The 24425-nt window shown below is 36.1% G+C and overlaps 2 protein-coding genes across 5 annotated transcripts; both read right to left on the bottom strand.

The window, feature by feature from the left end:
• Positions 1-13557: 13557 nt before the first annotated feature.
• Positions 13558-16068, bottom strand: LOC108749295. Its single transcript, XM_018487894.1, has 7 exons — positions 15510-16068; positions 15183-15349; positions 14905-15070; positions 14532-14791; positions 14191-14420; positions 13800-14104; positions 13558-13647 (listed from the first exon to the last, which is right to left on the bottom strand). Exons 1-7 carry the CDS (start codon positions 15510-15512, stop codon positions 13558-13560), a joined length of 1221 nt encoding a protein of 406 aa, XP_018343396.1. The 5' UTR covers positions 15513-16068.
• Positions 16069-16341: 273 nt separating this feature from the next.
• On the bottom strand, positions 16342-21386 carry LOC108749355. Of its 4 annotated transcripts, none has more exons than XM_018487976.1 (4): positions 21308-21386; positions 20220-20527; positions 19384-19585; positions 16342-16571 (listed from the first exon to the last, which is right to left on the bottom strand). In XM_018487976.1, the coding sequence occupies exons 2-4, from the start codon at positions 20401-20403 to the stop codon at positions 16391-16393; spliced, it is 567 nt and encodes a 188-aa protein (XP_018343478.1). In that variant the 5' UTR covers positions 20404-20527; positions 21308-21386; the 3' UTR covers positions 16342-16390. The 4 variants fall into 4 exon arrangements, with proteins under 4 accessions (XP_018343478.1, XP_018343475.1, XP_018343477.1 ...); XM_018487973.1 differs by having other exon boundaries at positions 21052-21380; XM_018487975.1 differs by having other exon boundaries at positions 21146-21380.
• Positions 21387-24425: the final 3039 nt, after the last annotated feature.

Here is a 24425-nt window from a genome sequence, read left to right as displayed (position 1 = left end):
AATTTAATTAGAGAAAACACGTAAGGTTCCTCCAGGAACTGCTTAAAGATAAGAAGAGGCTGGGACCTTCCAATCCCAGATGTTTGAAGTCTTGCTGGAATCTTTAGTAACCAGAGAGAGCCTTCGATATCGAAATTTCGAGGGAGTTGAATAACCTAGAGCTCGTAATTTCTGCACAGTCGTGAGTGCTAGCAGAGTTGCAAGCTTTCTGGAGATAAACTCGAACGATAGAGTCTCGTGAGAATATAGAGATACTAGGTATCGAATCGCCGGAAAAGGGTCCCAAATAAAATCGTAGCGCGGGCGCTGGGCTTTCAGACGAGCTACCCCCTTAAAAAATTTAACGAGTAGATGTGATTCCACCTCGTTTGCAAAGAGAAGGGAGAGATGGCCGTGCGATACGTGTTTAGAGATGAGTACAAACCCATATTTGGAAGAGCCGCAGTTAAAAATTCGAGCACTGAAGATACAGGCGGAGAAAGGCATCATATCTAATTCTCCTTACGCATGCCAATGTATGCGCAAACGACGCAGGGCGGCTTTACTTTCTCACTTGAAAGTTTCCTGGAAATAGCGCATCGAAATGCGACTACACATATCAATCCGGACGAGACCTCTGGCATAATGTTTATTTTATTTACTATTTACTCGTATATCTTGATATTTTATGCTATATTAATATTTGAAATTATCATAATTTTTTTATATTTGAAAAACTATCATATATTCTTATAGCAGTAATAACCATAAAAATGGAGCTCCCAACCATAATTATTTTATCATTACAGTTACAAACACTTTTTTCTCAATGTATATACTTTTTTATACTAGACAAAGTCATATACTTTAATAATTCACCATTATATACATTTTCGCGATAGTATATAATTAAAGTATTCGAAAGTAAACAGCTATAATACCTGCTACAATAAAGGACAATAAATATTACTTTGTATCTCCACTGATACAAACAAATGTAATTATTACCGGTAGCATTAACGTACAGATTGTTAGCACGATAGCTTGTATCGCCAATATAAGATTTAATAAAATGAACGAAAGAGAGTTTCGAATAAGAACAACGATGGATCTTAATGAATTTCTAGGAAGCTAATAATTTCTCTTTCTAGATCGTATATCGCGCCCTGGGACTTTTTATTACGCTTCAAATTCGTAAATGTGTACAGCCGGGGATTAATTAACCACCTCCAGAGCGAGAGTAAACAAAAATCGTTCGCTTTCGTAATAAGACGCGGTAAACACAACGTAATTTATTGTTTTCTTGCTCGATACGCTGAAATCGATGCATTCATCATTTTATCGTCCGTGTATGCAACGTACGCGCGCCGTTCACAATCTCTCAATCGATCTTTATTTAAACGTTAGCAAGTTGATGTCGAAATAAGATCTATTCGGCATATTCCATTAATCACAATAAAATATACGTGACAAGTTCAATGAATATCAGGTTTTGGCGTTTAATATTAAATTGCAAAACTCATTCTAATAAATCACGAAAAATTAAAAGTTTAAGAAAAAGATTTTACGCCTTGCACACTCGAAACTTTGATTATAAATTACCTCGCTATTGACATCTCTATTTAATCCGATTCTTTGATGGTACATGGTATCAATTAAGCATCATTCCCGAAGGTAAGATCTATTCCTTGCAATTATGGATGTAATAACTAAAAACACGGTTATCAGTCCGCTCTCTTGCGAACTACATCGCGATTGTTTACGTTTCGAAGGACGGCGCATTTACTGTGCATGCTCGCGGCCGATGATTGTGGTTCTGCGAGTAATTACGTTTCGCTTTACGACGACTTGTGAAATAGTCGCTGCGGGGTCTAAATCGCTCGAGTCCAATAATTAACGCCGTTCGATAATTAAGCGAGTTCGTCGGGACCAAACAGCCGTGGAGGCGGCCGAGGGAGATGAAACGGAACAGTCGCGTGCTACGAGAGCCGGTAAAGGGATAATCGGCTTATTTGTGCCAAAGAGACTCGCGTGTGTTTGTCATTCGAGCCACGCGTTCTATCGCAGTGTCTCCCAAACCAATTTCGCCATGAGAATTCCATGACGAACCACGCGATACAATCTACGAGTTTTTTTTCTAACCTTCGTCTTCATCAGATATCATGTCACTTCAGTTTTAATTGTTGCGAAAAATAAAAAATATATGTAAATCTAAAGTGATGTAAATCTGCATTATTGTTTAAGTAGTTCAAATATTTCTATTTGCAATGATAACTGTATTTAAAACACCTTTTTTTTTTTAATATATAAACAATATTAATAATTTTAAAAAATATTACATATTAGACGGTATATCTTTGGCAAGAATTTTTCGTCTCATAATTGTAACAATTAATTTTCGTATCTATTCTTTTTTTTGGCGAGACAATTTGGGAAACACTGTGCTAATACGACTTGCTACTTTTGACGACAGGTTCTATTCTCATGAAATGAGAATTAACCGTTTGCTAATACAGTTAGTAATACAGTGTAGTAATACTCCGTTGTAATACAGTGTAGAAAGTGATTACAATTCGATCCATTAATCGGTCGTAATTTGATAAAATTTGCAATCTGGAGACACCGGTAGTGTCTCGACGCTAAGCTACGCGCAGCGATACTGCCGTGGCCACTTTACGCGAGCCGACAAGTTACGCCAATAACAAACAATGTATAAAAACAAACAATACAAAATGCTTTTATTTTATATCTATATTATTATTGCAAATGTAAATTTCTAAATACTAAAAATTACCAGATTAGATTCTATCATACAGAATGCAAAGAATAATATCTTATTACAAGCATTGATGAAGCATTAATTCTAACTTCCAGTAACACACACACACACACACACACACACACACACACACACACACACAAATAAAAAATCTATTAAAATCTATTCATATATTATTCACCTCTTGGTTGCTCCGCACGACGCCTTCCAGGCCTCCTCCTCCTCCTCTCAGACCCGGGTGTCTCGATTCTGTCTGATCTCTCCATCACTGCTCCATCACAGCCACTCACACAATATTCACTCGAGAAGGTATGGTTAACTGCGATCGCGCGTATACTAATCACTACAATGCAACAATCGCCCGGCACTTTGCACGATACTTTGTGCGGCACTCCCGACATGAATCGCACGCGATACGCGTCGCATTACGGCGAGGAAACGACGCTGAAACTACGTTGCGCGAAGCCATGATCTGCTCGACGCGACGCGACGTACGTAGGTAAAGCGTGATTCACACGGTGCGACTTTTATTCGCTGGAAGCCGCGTCTAGTGACGTCATAGGCGAATTCGCTACTAAAAATTTCTTCTAGACGCATGTTTGTTCTTATAGCGTATAGTCGCGGCGAGTACCGCTTTCGACTCTTGTCGCTTAAGTTAACGGCCGAATCTCGAACACGGGCAATGAAATCGGACGCGAAAGACGCGTAGCCAACTTCACTCGCCCGCCCGCCCCCCAACCGCGACTGTTCTAACCTGTTGCTCTCAACGACATTCTCATGCATTTTCCCGATTCTTATAATGAACATTACACACTCACGTTTCGCGATTACTATCCCGTATAATAACGTGGACAGAAGTTAAAACAGTAAGATTGAAGGCAGATAATCGCGGAGCGCGCTGTATCGAGAATACGATCGTCATTTCGCCAAAAAATACTCAAGCAAGTCTGACGCGATTAACGAATCGAGGAAATCAAACGTCTCATAATCAGTGGCGCAATTATTGTTATGATTCTCACCTACTCGTTACATATTGCTTTCGTTCACATTTTCCTATCCGAACTGTTCAAACGACGAAACGTCCGTCGCGTCGATCGAGCAGAGTGACCATATACAGCTCCATCCGAAGTTAGCTTGCATGAACTTGGTCTCGAGTGCACTGGCGACGGACCGTACAGTGCCAACTTCAAATAGTTCAACCATGCAATATGTTCGCGCCTCGCGTCGGCGTCTCGAAGAATAATGCGAGTTGCGACGCACAAAATGTTTCTCCATTGCGTTCGAAACTGTTCAACCGTCCTCGCGCGAACGGCGCGTAAGGTGACACGCGTAAACAACAAGTCCGTTACTCGCCGCGAAGGATATTACTTAGCTTCGTAGTTCGTACGCCGTATTGTCAGTCGACTCACCGCTATCTACGCCGTAAGGTACGAACGCGCCAAATTAATCCGTCTTCGTCTCGCGTTCCAAACTGGCCACCTATCACAGAATAAAGTCGGAATGGATTCCGATCGGAATTATTCCGTTTTCCCCAGAAAACACAATGGAAATCTAGGGAATAATTGAATAATCCATTCCGATTTTGTTCCATGATAAGTGCCCCGATTGCCGAACGAGACGATACGATTTTTTCGTCTCTCCTGTCATGTGATGTGGCGAACGTTACTCCACGTACTCCAAACATGTGTGTAAATTACAAGTCAGCGAGAAATTAAAAGTGCGACGCAAAACAATGCTTTTTCGAATTCGAGCGTCGTTAAAGAGATAATTATTCTCCTCTCTGTTCGCTGTCTCGCGCGCGCGCGCGCGCGCGTGTGTGTGTGTGTGTGTATGTGTTGTGCTGGCCTGTCGGGACAAAGCCCAACTTTAGCAAGAGGATCGACATACGTGAGTACACAAGTTTCATATTCAATTAATGAAAAAGATAAATGTAAGGAATTAACCGTAGTGATAATTAAGTGATAATTAAACGATATATATTTATAAACTAAATTCTGATTTACCAATGAAACGAAGTCGCAAAGATAGTAACAACAAAAATTGTAAACAACTGCTTTTTAAATTTTTATTGGCGTACTTTGGAGAAACAATATCACGAAAATAGCTGTAAACAACTGATTTTTAATTAACCTTTAATTAACTTGTCTGCAATTCAAATTTTAATATCACAAATTTCATAAATGATAATAGATATTTAAAGTGAGATAGAAATAATTATGTTTTTATGTTAACATAATTAAGTTGAATTTATTTTTGTTGAAAGATACGAGAAAAACAGGGTAATGAGCAAATTTCTTTATGTAATAGGATATTCAAATTAGCATAAATATAAGAACTCTCTTTGAAAACGAGGATAATTGATATTATTACGCAAATCTGAAATAAAAGGAGAAAAATAGTATATCCGTGGTGCATAAAAAGTATTAATAAATTTATTTTTTTACAACATTCTTTGCAATATTTACAACATACATTCTTTTTCAACGATAAAACGGCGATATAAATTTTAATAAATTCTGATAAAACTCGTATTAATAGAAACAATATGTCTATTATTTATCGCATTCTCACAGAACGAATTAATTTACTCATTAAATTAAATCGAGAGTCGCCTAAGATAAATAAATTAACGATAATAAAAACATGCCGCCTTTATTGCTTCTAAGTGACTTAACCGGTTTCCCTTAACTCGTCATATTAAGCTGTGCATGCTTGATGCTGTGTTTTGTGACAGTAGCTAACGATAATAGGAAAATATCTACAAGATATACAATTAACGTCTTTGATTATTTTAATGAGATAAAGAAATAATAATTTTGCTTTTTAATTAAAGGATTTTATATGGCATTTTACTTAGAGTCGCGCACGCACACGTTAATTATCTTCTAAAGGCTCATATATTCCTTCAATTATCTCATAATTTTCGATTATTTTATTTTATAAATAGACGTACTTGGTCGATAAATCGCAACAATTCGTCCTTTAGTCTATCATAAAAATATCAGCATTATCGTGTGATGTTATCTCAAGCGAGCGACGCTGGAGATGAAAGTCGTTTAGAATTGGAACGATCGTCAATCGCAGAGGAAGGAAATTATAAATCTGCCGTTATTACAATATTGTGCGTTATTTGGAGCGCGAAGAAACGATTGATTTTCTTATAATAATCGTTATAATTTTTAAATAACAAGCGTTTCTTGTCTCTAGCGATCATTGCCTAGATGTTGCGTGAATACCTTGATTTGCATTTCGATTTGTGTTTTTACAAACATTGTAAGCCGTTATGACTGAATTTCCATCCCGTTGCGTAGCTTTTTTACAACCTTCGTAAATGATAAATTAATGGAATTTAAGTGGCAAAATACTTAACCGGTGCATTCATTCCGTTAACCGTAATTATGATCCGCAGAAATAAAAACGGCGATGTGATGTGAAATGTACACGGAATACAACGTAGGGGTGAAAGGCTAACAATCGTTAATTTGGCTTGAAAAGAATGAGTGGAAACGATCGGTGGTGAGAAATCTATAATTACAGGGCGCTAACTGCAGGTTCCGTTTGTGTGCTTCTTTATTAGAGGGGAATGGGTGCAATGACGATGAAGATTTCATTCAAAATTTAGAAGGCCCGAGAAAATAATACTATCGTATATGAAAAAGTGCTCTTCCCAAAACTGAGAAATCCAAATTATTTACAGTGAGTGCAAAAAGTATTCGTACGCAGAAAATATTTTTTAAAAAGTAAATATTATCCAGCGAGAAAAGAGTCATCGAATTAATGTTGAATCAATATCGATACGATAATTACAATACCAATTTGACGTCAATTCGACGTTTAATTGACGCTCATTTCTTGCTGGGTAATTGACAATTTATAAAGAATAAAATAGACTGTATGTTTCTTAAAATTATATATACCAAAAAGATATGTATTAATTATAGAAAATATATCATTTGAAAAATAAGCGAAAATTAAAAATTGTATTGTTTGGATGGCTCAAAAAGTATTCGTACAATCGAGAAATTTGGCTTCTAACATTAAGAATATATGCAAAGCTCATTTGTTAATGTAAAAACAGAATGTATTCATTGTATAAAATTGCTAATCGATGTTTATTTTCTACAAATAAAATTTTTTTAATAAAAAATTTCCTTGCACGAATACTTTTTGCTCTCACTGTATATATTATACTCAAGAATTATGTTTGTGAAAAAACAATAACTGTAATTATTTGACTCGTAATTATTACAATCGTAGCTGTGTGTACCTTTTGAAAAACAAAGTTATTCATAAATCGTTAAACAAACTTCAATAGCGACCAAAAAGTGGTGATTTTTCGGGGTGACAAGTCTCGTTCGGGGTGCACGCCCCAATTTTCCTCCCGCGACCGACAAGCAGTGGCCGGGGGTCCGTATAATTATAGCACTTTTTAAATGGCAGTCCAGCCCCGCACGCGTCTCTCCATTATGATGCATGGGAGTCGAATTTCGACCCCATCGGCCAGCCGCAGCAACCCCAACGTATTGTCAGCTTAATAATACGCCGCCGTGTACAAAGTGCGGGACTCCTTGCGCGTATACGTCACTGACACCATATAATCACATCTCGGGCGAGCGAGCGGTACCTCCCGGCCATGATTCATGCGCATTACGAATATCAAATACTCGGAAAGCGAGCAAATACCGCGGCCGCTCACTATGAACCGGGGAGAGACATTAGGGGTGCCGTTTCGCGACTCGCACACACAGCCCGACACAATAATCATACGCCGCGGTCGCTCCACTGCTTTCTGTTCTGTTTGCAGAAATTATATCATTGACATAACGACAACCCCCCCGCACTTCTTTTACCGATACGTATGATGTAATTTCATTTGACTTCTTTGCAAAGTAATAATTTTCAACGTGACAGCACCGTCATTATACGTAAACTTTGGCGGATACAACGCGTTTCACGCGGCATTACAATGCAAACATATTTTGCTATGTAATATTATTACAATGCAAACAATATTTTGCTATGTTATGGAGAAAGTCGTGCTTTTTGCTCAACGCTGTAACGGATATATTCCACGTGATATTAATCTCGATATTAACGCAAGCACTTTCCGACTTCGTCTATCATTCCTTCTTTTCCTTGATATATACAAGGTAGTCTAATTGTAAAAATTTGGAAATTAAATCCAAGAGTTGAAATAAATAATCCAGAAGTCATTTCCATCGGCTATATAATAATACATGCGTTTGCAATTCCAATGAATCACACATTGTGTTTTCTGCATACGAAAACTCTGCTGCTACGAGCGAGCGCGATAAAATAATTTCCGCCACCTGCGTGTACCGTTTCTCGAAGAAAATTATGGACCGTCCTTAAAACCAGCGTGTTACTCGCGTACGTCTTTATCCCGTACAACTTCTTCCCGATGTAAACAGCACACTCGTAAGTTTTTTGGACTGTTCTCGCGCGAGAGGAGGCCGCTTGGATGGCAAACCGAGCCGAGAAAATTCGCAAAGCTAGCTGTATAAAGCTCGAGCAGCACGGCTGACGTAACGTCCTCGAAGACAAATTAGCCCGGCGGAGCGGAACGAGCATCTAATCGAGCAGAGCCTAAAACGTCTCGAAGACGATGCTCTATGAAGATTGCCAGCCCCCGAGGCCACGAACCGCCACTTACAAAGTATTATCCGCGTTAGAGTCGGGGTTGCCCGTCGTCTTTCACTCATCGTCTACCTTTCTTCCTCTCTCTCTCTCTTTCTCCGTCTGACTTTCAAGGTTTCAGCGCACCTAACTTCTTCCTAGAAGGTATCAGCCGCTTCGTTCTTCGCTCATCTTGCACGGCACGTCGCGATAATTTCCTTCGCGAAAGAGTTATGATGTTGCTGCGCCGTGCAGAGATTTCATTTGTTGATGTATCGCTTTGAAAAATACTTTTACGTTGTGCGCATTAGAAATATAAGTTGCAAGAGAAGGAGAATCTTAATTTTATACTGGTCTGAATTTATACCGGTATCGTGTATTATTTTTCAACGATAGATACTTTTTTTTAAATTAATTCTCATCATAGCAAACATTTTGGGAAGAAAACAACTTTATAATTCACTAAGATAGTTTATCAACGTTTACTTTGCAAGAAAGCTTCTTCATTCGCTTGTAATTCGAAATGTGTATTTTAGAAAAAAATTATCATAAACGCAATTTTCACACTACGCTTTACTTTACACGGTTCTATATCGGTAATCGGCACCGTGTCTAAAGCTCTGGCAGCTCTTTTAATTAAAAACCGGCAAATCCCAGCAGCTGACAAGCGATCGACGTGGCGAACCGAGGGATGTTCTTAGAACCTCTGTTTGCACGCCCCTTATTCGACGATCTCGAGCGAAATCCGTAGCTTCGGTCCAGCCGCATAATCCCGGTCGCATTAAAGCGTCGTCTGGTCGCTTTAAAAAACCCGATCCTGCACGTCGTCGTTTGGCTTTCTCCTGGCGACACTCGTTTGGCTTTGCGTGCAAACTCGAAGCAGCAGGGGCGACGACATAAAAGAAGAAGGAAGTAGTCGAATGTGAAGGAGGAGGAAGAGAACTGACGGGATAAAAGGTAGTGGAAAGAGAACGAAAGAGACGTAGTAGAGAGCACCCTTCGGCGATGATACGAAAATACTGACACGCGTCTGACGATTGATCCGCGACACGTGTCCTCAATGCTGCAATCAGCGTGTCTGACTGACGTTGCACGGTACAACCCGCAGCCGGATTCATTATTTATGAACGATTTGAAAACTGATCCGCCGGGTAAAGTGCTTCTTTTTTAAAGACGGGGGACGGGATCGTCTGCATTAACCGGCGGTAACTGTGGGTAAGTTTTGTGCGTTGATTAAAGAATTGAGGCTTTGTAATCTTTGTTTGTACGTGTGCGCGTGTGTGTGACAAACACTGCCAGTAGTAAAAATATTTTAAAGAAGACTCATAACAAATATCAAAAGCTACCATAAGAGTCAAGTGAATATATAAAGAAACTTTAATTACTTTTATAAATTTTTACGACATTTATTATTATTATTATTATTATTTGTTTTTTTGTTCATATTAAAAGAGGCTTCTTTTTTTTAAATTGCCTTTTTTTAAAATTATATTTAACATTAGAGTACAATACTGCACTCATACCGATTTATTACTATTTGGCCATCCGTCCTGCCAACAATTGGTACGTATCTGCGCGAGGGATAAGGAAACCGTCTGGTGGACGGTGATAGCGAAAGGTGGAGGGTATCTTTTCTTTTGTACCGTCAGATACCCACTTATCCGGTGGTTTGACCAGCGCGTCAGGATTTCACGGGCTTTCGAGGACCCTAGCGCGAATCGCATGTAGTAGGAGAGGACCGCCGAAGGACATGAATTTTCATTCTCACCGAATTATTCTGTCCATCAAGCGACTGGGCGGGTAGGCGGAAGGGAAAGAAAGGGATTCAGTTTTCAACCAGATCTCCACGGTCGCCGCAGTCCTTTTGTGCAGGCGAATTGGCGTCCTCGGTGACAAAGATCCGATGCCCCGAATTGAAAAGTCCATCGAGAAGAAAAGGATGGTCCGTAGTATTGGGCGACGGTAAGATATTGGGGCATTGTGAGCCGCTCGTGGGGAAAAATATACGGCTAAATAAGATCGCGGCAGTGTTTTATGGTCGCGCGCGCGATAGGTGGGTGTATTCGAGAATTTATGTCTTATTTTCAGGCCAACTCGAACGTAGTAGCTACTACAGCCTGATTAAATCACGAACCATTAAAGCTGCTTACTAGGGTTTGATTTAACGGGCTTTGATTGTAGCCAACGCACACATATATCTTGCGCAAACTGCGCAAACTTTCCTTACTCTAATGACGCAAACTACGTGTAATATAATTTAATAAAACAGTTAATGTATATACTCTAAAGAAAATCAGTTTATTAAATATACAGGTTTGAGCCTCTCTTTTAAAATTTACTTAATAGAGAAATGCAACATTTCTTTTCAATACAAATTTTTTTTCAACGTGATATAAATATCGTATGTCCTATCTTTCTGTCTTTCTATCTTTCTTCTTACTTTGTTACGTCGATCACCAGCAAAATGCGTTCGAGTTCGTCGCAAATTTCGAAAACCCTCGCAAATTTCACTTCCCGGCTCGATTCTATTCGGAGATCACCAAGGATATCTTGTTAATCCACCCTTCGCATCGGAAAAACTCGGTTCTTCCCCAGCATAGCTTTACCTGAGTGGCGACGGTGTGGATTCGTCCACCTGCAACGCATTTTTCACGGGGATTAGCTGCCACAATCACCATCTCCCCGACCTCCTGGGCTGATCCTTTGTCGGAGTTATTGCGTTATGCGTCGTAGAACCTCCTTTGCATCGGCACCAATTCGGGAGGATTTGTTTCGGCACTTGGGGTGTGGTAAGCCGACATGAGACCAACGTCCCGACGACGGCGGCTGCTAATAACGAGGAATTATCGTCGCGATACAATGAGCTCGCGGGAAATCCTCTTTGATGTCTACCACGGAAAATAATGCCGCACTAATAGGCACGAGATTATGGCATAGACGACGGAGATCGCAGATCGTATCCTCTGCCGACGCTAAACCTGTTACAACCTGCTACTATGCCCCATCGCCCCGTCATTTAACAGTTCTCAATCTTTCCCCCATTCAAAATTGTAATTGTTTGCGGCGTCATTCGCGAAATTTTGACACATTAAAGTCTTTATCGAGAAATCTTTTCTTAAATATTAAAATCAGATATAATATAACATCAGTTTGAATCAGATGTTAATAACTTGGTGTATTATACTTCGTACAACAGATTATGAATCAACGGTCTCCGCATTACCTCCCGTATTTTGTCCCACGCGTTGCGATGCGTGAAACGAATCTTTGTAAAGTTCCTACGTGCCACGGAACATATCACGCGACATTGGATGTATCAGAAGGCTAATTGTCTTCCGCTGTCAGTTGCACCCCACTTGGTCCTGTCCGAGGCACACGCCCCTCTGGGCTACGGCATTGCCGTGGACTCCGGCCACACCATTTCTACCCCCTGCATCGAGTCAGCGAGTTCACGAGCGTAGTGCACGCCCCAAATTACACGCCAGAAAGGATAAAATAATTACACGTTGTCTGCCGCTTTTTTGACGTTGCGCGCCGTTCTATTTCTACAGCGTCACCGAGCGTCGGTGAGCCGCTATTTGGAGAAAGTCATACGTGAATTTTGCAGCTGCGAGAGCCCGCGTGACAAACGTTTCACACCGAAAACGGAAAAAAGCATTGCAGCTCGGTATTCTCTCTTTAGGAACTTTAATAACAATTTTTTCGTTACAAGCGATGGGATTCTTTGAAAGTAATTTTTTTCTTTTACGAGGAAATTTATTTTTTCCTCGTGACTTTTTACATTTGTAAAAATTAAAAACAAAACACACATATGAAGCCTCCAAATATTTTATTTAAATTTCTTGATTACTCAAACCTCGTGAAATTAAATCATTATTTGCGCATGTATGCTATCGTCAGTATGAATATTCGTATAATCGTCGTCGAAAGAACTGTAATGCAGATTTAACGAAAAATATATACATCTCTGACTTATGTATATTTCAAGACTGCAGGTCGAGTAATTCCTGTATTTGTTCACGCACGCAAGCATATATGAGAAACGCAAGGTGTTGCTATCATCACGTGAAACGCGAGAAAAGAAAACACGAGTCAGACAGTAAAACCTCAAATGAATAGGAAGAGTATCAGGAAGACCGCGTACGATCACCTGTCGAGCAAGTTTCGACCTCACGTGGCTAAAATTACTGAGCTGTAGCGGAAAAGCTATACACACGCAGTTGCTCATAGACGTTATCGCCTTGCTTTTGCAAAATTCATGATCGTAATCGAAAATTATTACGTTCAAGGGGGATCGCATGTCAGCTTAGACCCAAGCGGAGAATCTCCCGGTAAATATATTGTCTGAAACGGCATTTCATGAGTGAATGCCAAGAATAATTCATAATTCCGGAAATCATTTGTATTGTGTTTTCTGCTCATAATTATTGCAATAGAAATTTCGTATAAATGCCGCAAAATACGCGTGTTTTCCTTTGAATTTCAGACTACATAAAATCAATCACTAATAATTTTTGAAAATTTATTTTAACACAATTTATTTTCATATATGAAACTTTAATATATTTTACATTTAATTGAGCTATTGATTTTCATATTATATTTTTCAAAAAGCATACTTTTAAAAAGATATAAAATCATTCATTGTGAGAAAAGGTGAAGCGGAATAAACCAAGGGTCCTTTCAGTTTGCGAGAATAAAATATGCTTTGTCGCATAGAATGGTAAAATAGTGTTTGCCTATCCAAATCAAAATTGCATTTTCAGCTGAGTCTACAATTTCTAGTCTCTTGCTGACTGTGCGCATCGATAACGTGATGTAATGGATGAAAGGATTGAATAACTATGTAATATTGAAAAGATGAATACAACATAAAAAAAGAGTTGAATGGCTTGTTCACTTTCTCGTCTATACATATATCTCGTCTGTATATTCCATTATGAGCCATTTGGAGATAGGATGTAAAATATAAATTTAAAAAATACATATTTGTTAGTGTTTACGGATGTCAGTTGATATACAACAATAGCAATAAAATTAATTTAATTAATCTTCTTTCGGATCACATATATGTAACATCTCGATTAATTTGCAAACAAAAATGTATAACAATTAATAGTCCTAAATATTTGAAAATTTATTTGTAACGAAAAAATTGAACATTAATGTGGAAACCGAAATGTATTGTGAGATACCGAGTCCGGAGATTCAGGAATAAAATGTAAAACGTGAACAGCTTGAGCCTTCGATTCCTAGAAAATATTTTTAAGTCATTTCATTAAGCATAAAAATTATATGCTTATATCGCTTGCTATTTATTTTCATTATATTTTTTGTCTTTCATTGTTTCACTTTCGTTAATTTTTCTACTTGTAGACATAATAAAGCGATCTAATTTTATTACCTGAGGAAAAACCAGTGGAGAGTCTCGTGAAAATGTATTTACATGAAAGTCTCGTAAGTCTGACAGGGATTTAGAAATTCTACTTTTCAAGGGGCGACCGCTCGATTCCTCATAATCTGGGAAAACCACTCGTCCCGAGTTTTCCAATGTATTTTCCCTCGGAAAGAAGCTTTTTCCGCGATCTTGGTTTGTCAAAACGGGAAAGTCGTACTTTAGCTTGCCCGTTCCAGTACGATCAGCTTCCGCTCCGGCAATATTCAGCGACGGAGCATTCCATCTTCTTTCTTCGCGTAGTTCCGAATTATCTGTCAAGAAACGAATGTGATTTAACTCGTACGAAAGCATGAATTATAGTTGTCACTTGCGACAAATTTACGGTAACAACTTCTACCTTGCAAAGCGTAAGATGATTGAGAATATCTCTTGCGTCCGCCTCTGTTGAAGAACTGAAAGAATCCACCATTATGATTGTTCAGATAATGCAACAGTTTGTCCGGATTACGCGGACATCTCGGAAATGCACGGTAACACATGGCTGGATTTCCATTGCTGCTATAACCCAAAACGGTGGCTCGAGCAAAACTTAGTATAGGAGATGCTTGTGCCAAACCGGTGAGCCATCTGTAATATTAAAAACCACGTAATCATTTACTATAATCAATTAATGGAATGCGTCATATGTTATTAATAATATAAATTTTTTAATTTTGTATTTTATAAAAAAATACGAACTGCGTGAAAATATTTCTTCCAGATTCTCCTAAATATTGCTCATTGTTCTCCGTTGATACTTGCTTATATTCTCCCGGTGGATTTCCACTCGCCACTTCACAGAGTATTCTCGGCACGCATTTCAGATCATCGTAGCGAGAGATTGATGACATAGCATTAAAGATATTTGCTCCAAGACTACCAAATTGATTGAGAGGATTGATCAGCGTATTTAATTGATAATTTCCAATATTAGAATCTATTGGGACATTATTAGACTCCTGTAAAATATTTAAAAAATATATCAATATATTACAATATTTCTAATATATTAATAAAGAGAGATAAATTTTATATTGTCAAAGTATATTAAAAACATACAAGTTGAACCTACCGATGGTACTTGGGCAATATTAAGTAAATTTAAAATTATATTTCCATAAGGAAATCCATAAGAATTTTCTTCGTAATCTAACGAATCCGTTTGACTTGTTCGTCCTACAATTAACGATTGATCTCTATTTTGAGCTAAAAGACCGATAGCGAGTTCATCCATGCACCTGTATGATTAATTGAACATAAACAATAATTAGATGACTTTGTTTTGATATAATTTTCATTTACATATTTTTTTCGATATATTCTACAAATAGAGAATATTGTTATACTTACCGCAATAAATCTGTTACATAGTAAATCTTCTGAGGAACATCAAAAATGCATTGAGTATTGTCAGATGATTCTTGGAAATATTGTGAGAAATGTTCGGCGTGAGCTTCGGAATATAAATACGAGAGGCACCAAACGAAGATAAATTTACTTATCATTTTGAAGTATAACTGTAAACTATCTTTATTTTTAATAAATACGAATGTCTTTTTCTTGGTAGAAAATGTAAAATTTAGTAACTTTACGGATTTTTAATGCATTGTTAAATATAATATTTATATATCCAACATTAAAACACTTTCACTTTAACATTCTATTATATAAAATCACCATAATGTTCACGTTTCTTTGCAAATAGTACGAAGCGCTTTAATAAGAAATTTATTTACGTCTAATTATGTCACGAATTTTTATTTATTTTAATTTTTTATATGTATAACAACATAATCGAATTTAACTATTTCTTTCTTTTCGTAATGCAAACGATCGTCGCCTTTCTAGGTTTCGGACCAACTGAAACTTTCTTCGAAACCGATTCTCCGGTTAGCCGTTCGGTCAGAAAGACGTAGGTAGTAACTCGTTACTATAAGCAACTCTCACTCCATATGTGCGTTTCGAATCCGTGTGTGTGTGTATATATCAGTGGGCATACTGCCAAAGAACACGAAATGGCACAATTTTCGTAATAACTCTTTGAAAATAAGAGGATTCATGTATGCTTTCTTAAATGTCAAACAATTTATTTTCACATAATAACAGTAAATTTTGCATGCAATGGTGTATTACGTTATACATTGATGGGAACTGTTTATGTCATGGACATACAGCGAATTGAAGAAACACGAAAGAAAGAAATACGAAATCACACAAAGTGAAGCGAAAGATATGTTTGAGAGAGTCTATAATTATGTAAATAAAATATTAAAATAATTATACATTTGATATATTATTTGATATATTATATTACACAATCATATGTTTCTCGTGACGATTTTTTATGTATTTAATTTGCACTTCTTGTTAAAAACAATTTACAATCTATTTTAAAAGATCAATTGACTAATAATATTAGAAATAATAATAACAAGGGATTACATCACACAATCAACATAAACGATTACGATTATACAAACCCATGCATCGACGTTATACAAAAAAAAATAACAGATTATAGTTTATTTTAAAATCGCGAATATCTAAAGTTTATGGCATCAAGCTTTATGATTTAACTGAAAGATCCTAGTACTTCGCGTCTTATCGAACAAACTACTATCGCAGGCTCTGCCTCTCTTTGCCAATAAGTGACATAGCTTCGGATTGCCAATAACGTCGCCCATAAAGACGCTCAGCAAGTAATTCTCTTTCATCGAGTTGGACGATGACTTGTACTCCCTGCAAGATCATAATGACTCAAATTACTGATAATATTACCTCTATACTGGCTACTGCATTATGTAAATGTATATATATATATATTAGAAGAGAGATTTGAATAAAAGCAGGAAGAGAAGAGAAAAAAAATAGAAAGAGGAAAAAATAGAAATACGATAAGAATACGATAAGAAATATAATATTTCTAAGTATATGTACACGCCTAAGTACATATACATATATATATGTTTATTACTGCGTCACATCGCCTATAAAACAACCTTATCGCTTAGTCGTCATTATTTTTGTCTACGCGACATCACTATCTCTTCTAAATGGATTCCTAATTTCTAATGACGCCACTTCTCTTACAATCCTTCTATCACCGATCGCTTTCCCCAAGACTAGTCGGAGAAGGCGTCCGGGGCAATCTTTGTCCCTCACACATGGTCGGTTAAGTCCGTCTAGACGGTAGTTGCCGCCAATCTCCAATTTATCTACTCTCCCTCTACTCCTACCGATCTCTCAGTCTCCCGCATCTTGAATATTCCTATCTACTACGTGAGGTGCCCGCAGGTTGTCGCAGGTGACGAGGAGGAAACCCAAAGTACGAAATGCGTCTTGGAGAGATGCATCGTGCGTCGACAGGCACGGCGACACGTGCTCGCTATCTCGCGGGGCATTAGGAAGTCCGAGATAAGCCGACAGATCCTCAAACCTTCAGATCCGGACACCAAGGCAGTAAAGTCATAAAACGCAGCCTGCTTGGACACGCAGGCGAGGCACGAGAACGATCAGAAGAGAAGTCGACGATGAAGGGTGACGATGAAGAGAGAGAAGCAGCTATCAAAATGCATTAGAGCGCCTGTGGAAGCGCCATTAAAGGCTATCTGCTCCTGGCGCTACTTACAACTGAATTTAGTGTAAGCTCCGTCAAGGCGGAGAATGATTGCACGGAGCGCGTAGACGGTAGCAGGGATTTCTATTATATCTCTCACGGCTGCGTGAGGAACGAGGGCAGGAAGGAGGAAAAACCTTCTGTCGCCATTAACGGAGAGCATCTCTGGATGCACTCCTTTTAAAAATTTGTAGATCGTATCTTGATTCTTATCGTCGCCACTATGATCTTACGACGCATTACGACACGTCTCGACTCGCTTATTGATCGATTAAGCGTTATGTGTCATGCGCGTCTTCACAGATGGGGATTTAATTTTTTTTTCTAATTAGGAAACATTTTTTTTTCGACAATTTGACAAATGGAATACGATAAGATTGGTTACAGAATACATCTGCTTCAATATCTTACTAAAATATAAAATAATTAAACAATTTGCATTAACGTGTTAACAATTTTAAAATTTTACTTTAAATTTTAATTATCTATAAGATATGTTTAATTTTACATTAAATAATTTCTTCAGAATTTTTCTTAAAAGACATCCAAATTTATTGAGAGATTGATTTCGCACATATTAAAAAGAAAAGTCATCTTTTTATAATAGAAAACTATCATTTTTTGTCTTCTTTTTTATAATATTCATTATTAATAATGCCACAGTTTTGCAAAAGTGAATAAGTATCTATTATATATAATAATATCTATCATATGAAATGTTATAGAGGAGACTAGGGTTGATTGTCGTGATGACTAGGATTGATTGTCAAAATGCTTGTAACTCAAACAGGACATGGCAGAAAAATCTCTTTTCTTGACTGTAGATTACTGATATAATATTAATTTGTTGTAAAATGATTTGCATCACAAACATTGTATATATTATTTATAATGATTTTTAAGAAAATGAAGAATGGTGAGTAAATTTTTCTTATCATCTATTTTGTTGTCTGACAAGTTGGCATTATTAATCGCGATATCCCTGTATTCATAGAAAATGACATGTCTTAGATGATCTTTGTTACAATTAATTAATCCTGTGACAAAGTTTGTAAATACAATCTCTTTTATTAAAAATAGCTATGTAGGCTTGACGACGTTAGGTGATAATTAATTTTAATATTTTTAGAGAACACATTTTTAGAGAATATACTTACAAATATATTATATTTTATATAGATATGTATATATGTTTTTTTCATTTTTCATATAAAAAATAACAAAAACAAATTACATATTTTATGATTAAAATAACTATTTTATTTGTATTAATATCATAATTACTATTATTTCTCAAAATATAGAACTGATATTAAAATAAAAATTGTATTTTTCATATGTGTTATCTATAACAAATGTGCTACTGCCAACTCTAGAACACGGGGTTAATTGTCACATTTTCGTATAGCTTTATCATTAAATAACTTATTTTTATGATATAATAAATTCACGAATAATACTTTTTTTTTAATATCTAAAGAATTGAGGTATATTATAACGTATATATAATATTTCATTTCAAAATCAGACATCCACTTTTTTCTAAAAATCACTAATAAAAAACCGTATCAACTGCTCCCGGTCTCCCCTATAGCATGGCGCGGTGGTATTTCGTTACGTTGTTTTAATGAATTTGTTAAAAGAAAAATCTCTACCGATTGTATTTCCTAAGTAAAATGTTTATCCATGAAACCTTGGTTTTAAGACATAGATTCCTTCAACCGTGAACTTCAGATTGCGTAATGCAATCATGAAAGAGCATATGTAAGTGTGCTCTCTCGTCCTGAATAAGTCGAACGTACAACGTCCTCAACTTTTTTTTTGAATATTATAGTTTCTTTTTTATATTAATCGAATATAAATCTTCTATATATTACATATTTATTAAAATTCAGATAAATTAAATAGCGGTTACAATATTGCAGTTCATCGTACCTGAATATTTCGTTCCAATTAAGAACGCGTTCCCAACTTCTTCTTTGGAGAGATCGTTCCGCGTACTTGACACAAATTTTCTCGTAGATGCAAACATTATTTCCGAGTTCAGCTACTAGCTTCTTTTCGACTTGGTCGATGTCTAAGATCTTTTCGTCGTGTATCAAAGGATGTGCACGTTTCACTCGATTGGCATAAGTATCTAAGAATTCAAAGAGAATACTTTTAAAAGGTTTACGAAGTAATGTAAAGAAATTAAGTTTATTGAAGTTTAATAACTGTTCATCTATGAAGTTAAAAATTTTTGCCATATTTGCGCATATAATAAGTAACATAATTTTTTTTAATACAATGATCTTAATTTGTTTACTTCGTCTGATAATCATAAAGCATTTCAAATTTCGCCGCAACAGCCATGTTTTGTTCTAATTCTTGGCGTACGTATTCACTTAACGGTAAGCAACCTCGGTCAATTACTATGTCATTACATAGCTTCGTGATCGCAGAGAGAAGTTGTAACAAGTGGAACACTTTCGTTTTCGCTGTTCGTCGATTTGAGTCACGTATCTCGTGAGCTAACCGCGGAAAAGGCAAACAACCTATGACATGTAATATTCTTGCTTTCATGCTCGATGAGTCATTAATACTGGCAATATTTTTTTACTAATCTTTATATTTCCTCTTTCGCCACTTCAATAATAATCTATTCGTGCTCTCGATGATCATTATAATAAAGAAAAAGACGGTCATATAATATGTAATATATGAATATAGTATGCAATATGTGAATATAAGAATTATATTATTATAAAATATATATTTTCTGCACGCATTACCTGGACTTAAAGCATAAGCGAGCTTCTTGAGGAAATTGGTGATTCTTACACTTGCTATAATTATCGGAAAACCGATCAACTGCACCGGAAGTTCGAAGAGTGGTTCGTTTTGACCGGCCACTGTGACAAGTGTCAATATCAGGAAGTAGCAAACAAAGCGCAAGAATGTCCGCGGCAATTGCATTATGTAGAGCTAAGACATTCGTTAATTATTGTAAAAAGTGTTGTGAAACCGACTCGACTGAAACGGCGTTGAGATTAACTTCCGCTATTGTGCGTGAGTTCTTCTTTCCGTCGTGCAGCTTTCTCTATTTCACACGAAAGAAAATACTTTATATTAATGTACATATAAAGAAACAATCTTCCCGTTTATAATCAAAAGCGCGTTACAATATAATTCATACTTTACAAATATCTTCTTAATTCATTTTTTAAATTTATTTTTCTATGATCGTTACACACCCAGAGAAAAGGTTGCTTCGATTTAAAGAAACTTCGGTTAAATGAAAGAGTTTCTTTGATTTGTGAAAAAATTTCTTTGATTTGATTTTCTTTCGATTGTGAAAAAATTATGATTTGAACGTCATTTCTTAGATTTGAACATAATTGTTTTTAAATCAAATAAATTTTATTTGCTTTTAAAAAATAATGTTTAAATCAAAGAAATTTTTTCAAAAATCGCAGAAATGTTTTTATAGCAAAGAAACATTTCTTTAAATCGTAGCAACCTTTTCTCTGGGTGCAAAATTATAAACTATAATAATAATGCAAGAAAAAGCATCTTATACATGAATTACATTATGCGTTATGAAAATATTTCAATTAATCGAACCCTTCACTTTTTTCTTTAATAAAATTCTACATTTTCTACGTATTTATGAAACCTTAGTCACGCACTTCACATAGTTCAAATCATTCAATCGCACCTTCGCGAATAGATCGACCGCTGTTATTTCAAAGCACCATGATTATGCAATTCATAACAGATGCATATGCGGCACTTCTACCGCGCCGATATCGATATGTTTTTCGTTCAATCATGCAAACACGTATCACCTGAAACACTCACTTCAACTACGTCAACGTACCCGCGTGTGACTTTGGTGCACCGGTCAAAAACTCACAGCCTACGAACCGGCGGCTGCTTGCTGCTTTAGTAAAAACTTGTTGCTGAATGTTCCTCAGAGCATGAGGCCGTTGCTCATGCCAACGAAGAGAAAGTGATTGCCCCTTCCCGTTGCCGAAGCCTTCGATGCTAGTTATATGTTACAACATTTGGTACATCATTTCGAGGATTTCTTCACATCAGATCATTAAAAACAAAATCCGACATAACTTTCGTAAACTTGGTTCTTCCTAGCAAGGTCGACTTGCTGATGCAAATATTACGCGTGTTCTATCTAAGTTGAGCTATGACTATATACTTATTCTCTAAATCTGAATCAGTGGATAATCACTGATATTAGTGCCAAGTATGCCACTGGTAATCAGTGAATGAAATGTGAGATCCTTAATCTAATTACTTATTATGTGATCTAATTAATCTTATTTTAGTGGATAAATTCAATGAATGATATTGAAAAATTGAAATTAACGTGCAAACATCAGTATTTTATATAATAAAGTAAAGGACTTTTGTAATGAAACAAAGTTAATGTATCGACAGGGCAATAAGAGTGAAATAAATACATCTAATTAAAATTAAAAAGTTACAAATATTAAAGAAAAAAAGAAACAATTATTTTACACTTTACAAATATTCAAAATAAAATCTTCCCATTACAAAAATTTATATTACAAAAATTCATGTAACATGTTTCGGCTACGAGATTGAGTCATCCTCAGATGTATATAAATTATTAATTCTTTGAAGAATAACGTAAAATGCAGTAAAGAATTATAAGTGGAAAAAGCCAGAAGATCTTGAGAGTCTAAATCAGTATTTTAGTTATATTTATAATGTTCAAACATTTTTTCTTTTTTAGTTGAACTTCATTGATTATTCAGTGCCAAGTATGCCACTGGGTAATTAGTGACTATCCACTGATTCAGATTTAGAGAGTAGATATTTTCTGGTAAATTGATGTCGCATATTTAAGTTAAGCTTCGAAAGGACATTTTCTCGTATCGTTAATTAATTTTTCATAAACGATTTTTTAAAATTCTTAACAAGGTCAATTTGAAGTAGGACAATATTTTTTGAAACTTCGTGATATTTTATAATTGAAAAACTTTTGGCGTTCTCGAACAAGTATATTAAAAAACTTATCGAAAAAAATTCTTTCTGTCTCTTTTTATATAATAATCACATAAAATTATTCGAATAATTTAAAGGAAATTACAACACGCAGCATATACAAAGCGAAATCCATTTTTACAAGATATGAACGTTTCAAAGATTTTATAATACAACATACAGATTATACATATATTTAGATTATAAGTTGTTTAACTTATTGTTTAATGATTAAAAGTATTTAGATTGGAAACGAGACCGTTTATGGTACAAACATTACTGTAGATACGAAGTGCCATATCGGTCTAAACGTTAAGATGTTGAACTACTATATATAATATATTCATTTAAATAAATTAATTTCCAGAAATGATAATTGCGAAAAATATTGCCTCGGCCGGGAATCGAATCCGAATCTCTTGCATTCCGTGCGAGCGTCCTAAGCTTTTAGACTTTGTCTCGGTAGTCCAAAGGCCGAGGCAATATTTTTCGCAATAAGTTTATTACAGTTTTTTAAGATTTGGGAAATTTGGAGGGATTATTAATATTTCAGATTGATTGCGTTGAAAGTTTGACAACCATATCGGCACGCAATTATCATTTCTGGAAATTAATTCATTTAAATGAATATATTATATATAGTAGTTCAACATCTTAACGTTAATGATTAACGTTTTGCTTTTCTTTCCTGGCTGTATTGTCTTATCTTTAAATATCAAAACTTCATAAACTCAATTATGTGTGCAGTGCACAATACAAGCGTTACGTGATAGAACGTAATAAAAATGCAAGTCAAGTATTCAAGGAATTTTTTAGCGATTACAACAGCCTATCGATGTCTTAATAGAGTGAATTAATAATTAATCTCATTTACTAGTCATCTATTATTTTGAGAAAAATCGATAAAGTTTTCTGACCTCATCTCTTGGTGGCTGTATTATGTATAATGGATGTATAAAAAAGGAGCTGGAAATTGCAGCTGGAAATCGCACGTGGCTTGGCATCGATGCAAGAAACGTCGATAAACTCCAACGATGATATCGTGCGATAATTTTTGCGAGGATTCCAAATGTGTCGCTGGCTGTTTCGGAGGGCAGTGGGGACGGTTAGTGGCGCGGTTTCATCGGTATTACATCCCGTTTGTCCTCGCGTATCGCTCCAGCTCTAACTGCTAACCGAGACTCTTGGCACGATCTCGTTTACGATCGCACGGTTCGTTGGGAAATGTCCACTCGGGACGAGTTGGCATCGGGCTTAAGTCGATAAAGACGCCGACGATTATTCTAATAATTTTCGCGCGTTTTCCCGCTGGGTTCCGGATTATATCTGGGGATGGCAGCGCTTTTGTATTAAAATAGGAAAAAGAATAGGATATAGAGCGGAGATCGGGAATGCTGATAATTTGGCAAAGCGTCACCATGGGACTTCCTACTGAAATGCACGATTTCAGGATCGTATGCATACAATGAACTTATGGCAATTACTAGGATATATATTTCGCAAGAAAAAAAAAGAACGTTCTGTATGTTGCTTGCATTTTTGCTATTTCTCATTGAAATATGGTAATATTTCTGGCGCAGGCATAGAAATAAATATAAAGGTTGAAAGTGCAAGTATAAAATTAAAGAATTATATACACGCATTATATAAAAATAATATTTATGAAATATAAAATAAAATTTAAAGTTATAAATTAAAGTTATAAATTATATAGAGTATACGAATATTTTATAATCATAAAATGAAATATTCGATGTTTTCAAGTTACAATTTATTTATTTTTTTCGTTATTAAAATATATACAGAGTAAATAGAAAGCTATAAAATAAGCGATTATACATACGCGTTACACAGGATTTTCAAAATATAAAATCTAAAAATAAATCCTACAGTGTATCAAAAGTGAGTGAAAGTAGTGACATGTATAAGTGAAACGTAAGTACCTACTTATTAACAAATAAATAAACAAT

Source organism: Trachymyrmex septentrionalis, unplaced genomic scaffold (assembly GCF_001594115.1).
Source record: "Trachymyrmex septentrionalis isolate Tsep2-gDNA-1 unplaced genomic scaffold, Tsep1.0 scaffold29, whole genome shotgun sequence".
NCBI lineage: Eukaryota > Metazoa > Arthropoda > Insecta > Hymenoptera > Formicidae > Trachymyrmex > Trachymyrmex septentrionalis.
Note: the sequence above shows the minus strand (reverse complement) of the source record. Positions and strands in the feature narration are given on the sequence as shown.

What these genes read in the sequence shown, in the direction of transcription:
- LOC108749295 (XM_018487894.1), bottom strand. An exon ending in ATCATCTTACGCTTTGCAAG is followed by an intron (nt 14,105 to 14,190) that starts GTAGAAGTTGTT and finishes GTTTCTTGACAG; the next exon opens with ATAATTCGGAACTACGCGAA. An exon ending in CTCCACTGGTTTTTCCTCAG is followed by an intron (nt 13,648 to 13,799) that starts GTAATAAAATTA and finishes AATATTTTCTAG; the next exon opens with GAATCGAAGGCTCAAGCTGT.
- LOC108749355 (XM_018487976.1), bottom strand. Translation starts at nt 20,403, where the DNA reads ATGCAATTGCCGCGGACATTCTTGCGCTTTGTTTGCTACTTCCTGATA. An exon ending in CGCTTATGCTTTAAGTCCAG is followed by an intron (nt 19,586 to 20,219) that starts GTAATGCGTGCA and finishes TTGAATTCTTAG; the next exon opens with ATACTTATGCCAATCGAGTG. An exon ending in AATTGGAACGAAATATTCAG is followed by an intron (nt 16,572 to 19,383) that starts GTACGATGAACT and finishes ATGATCTTGCAG; the next exon opens with GGAGTACAAGTCATCGTCCA.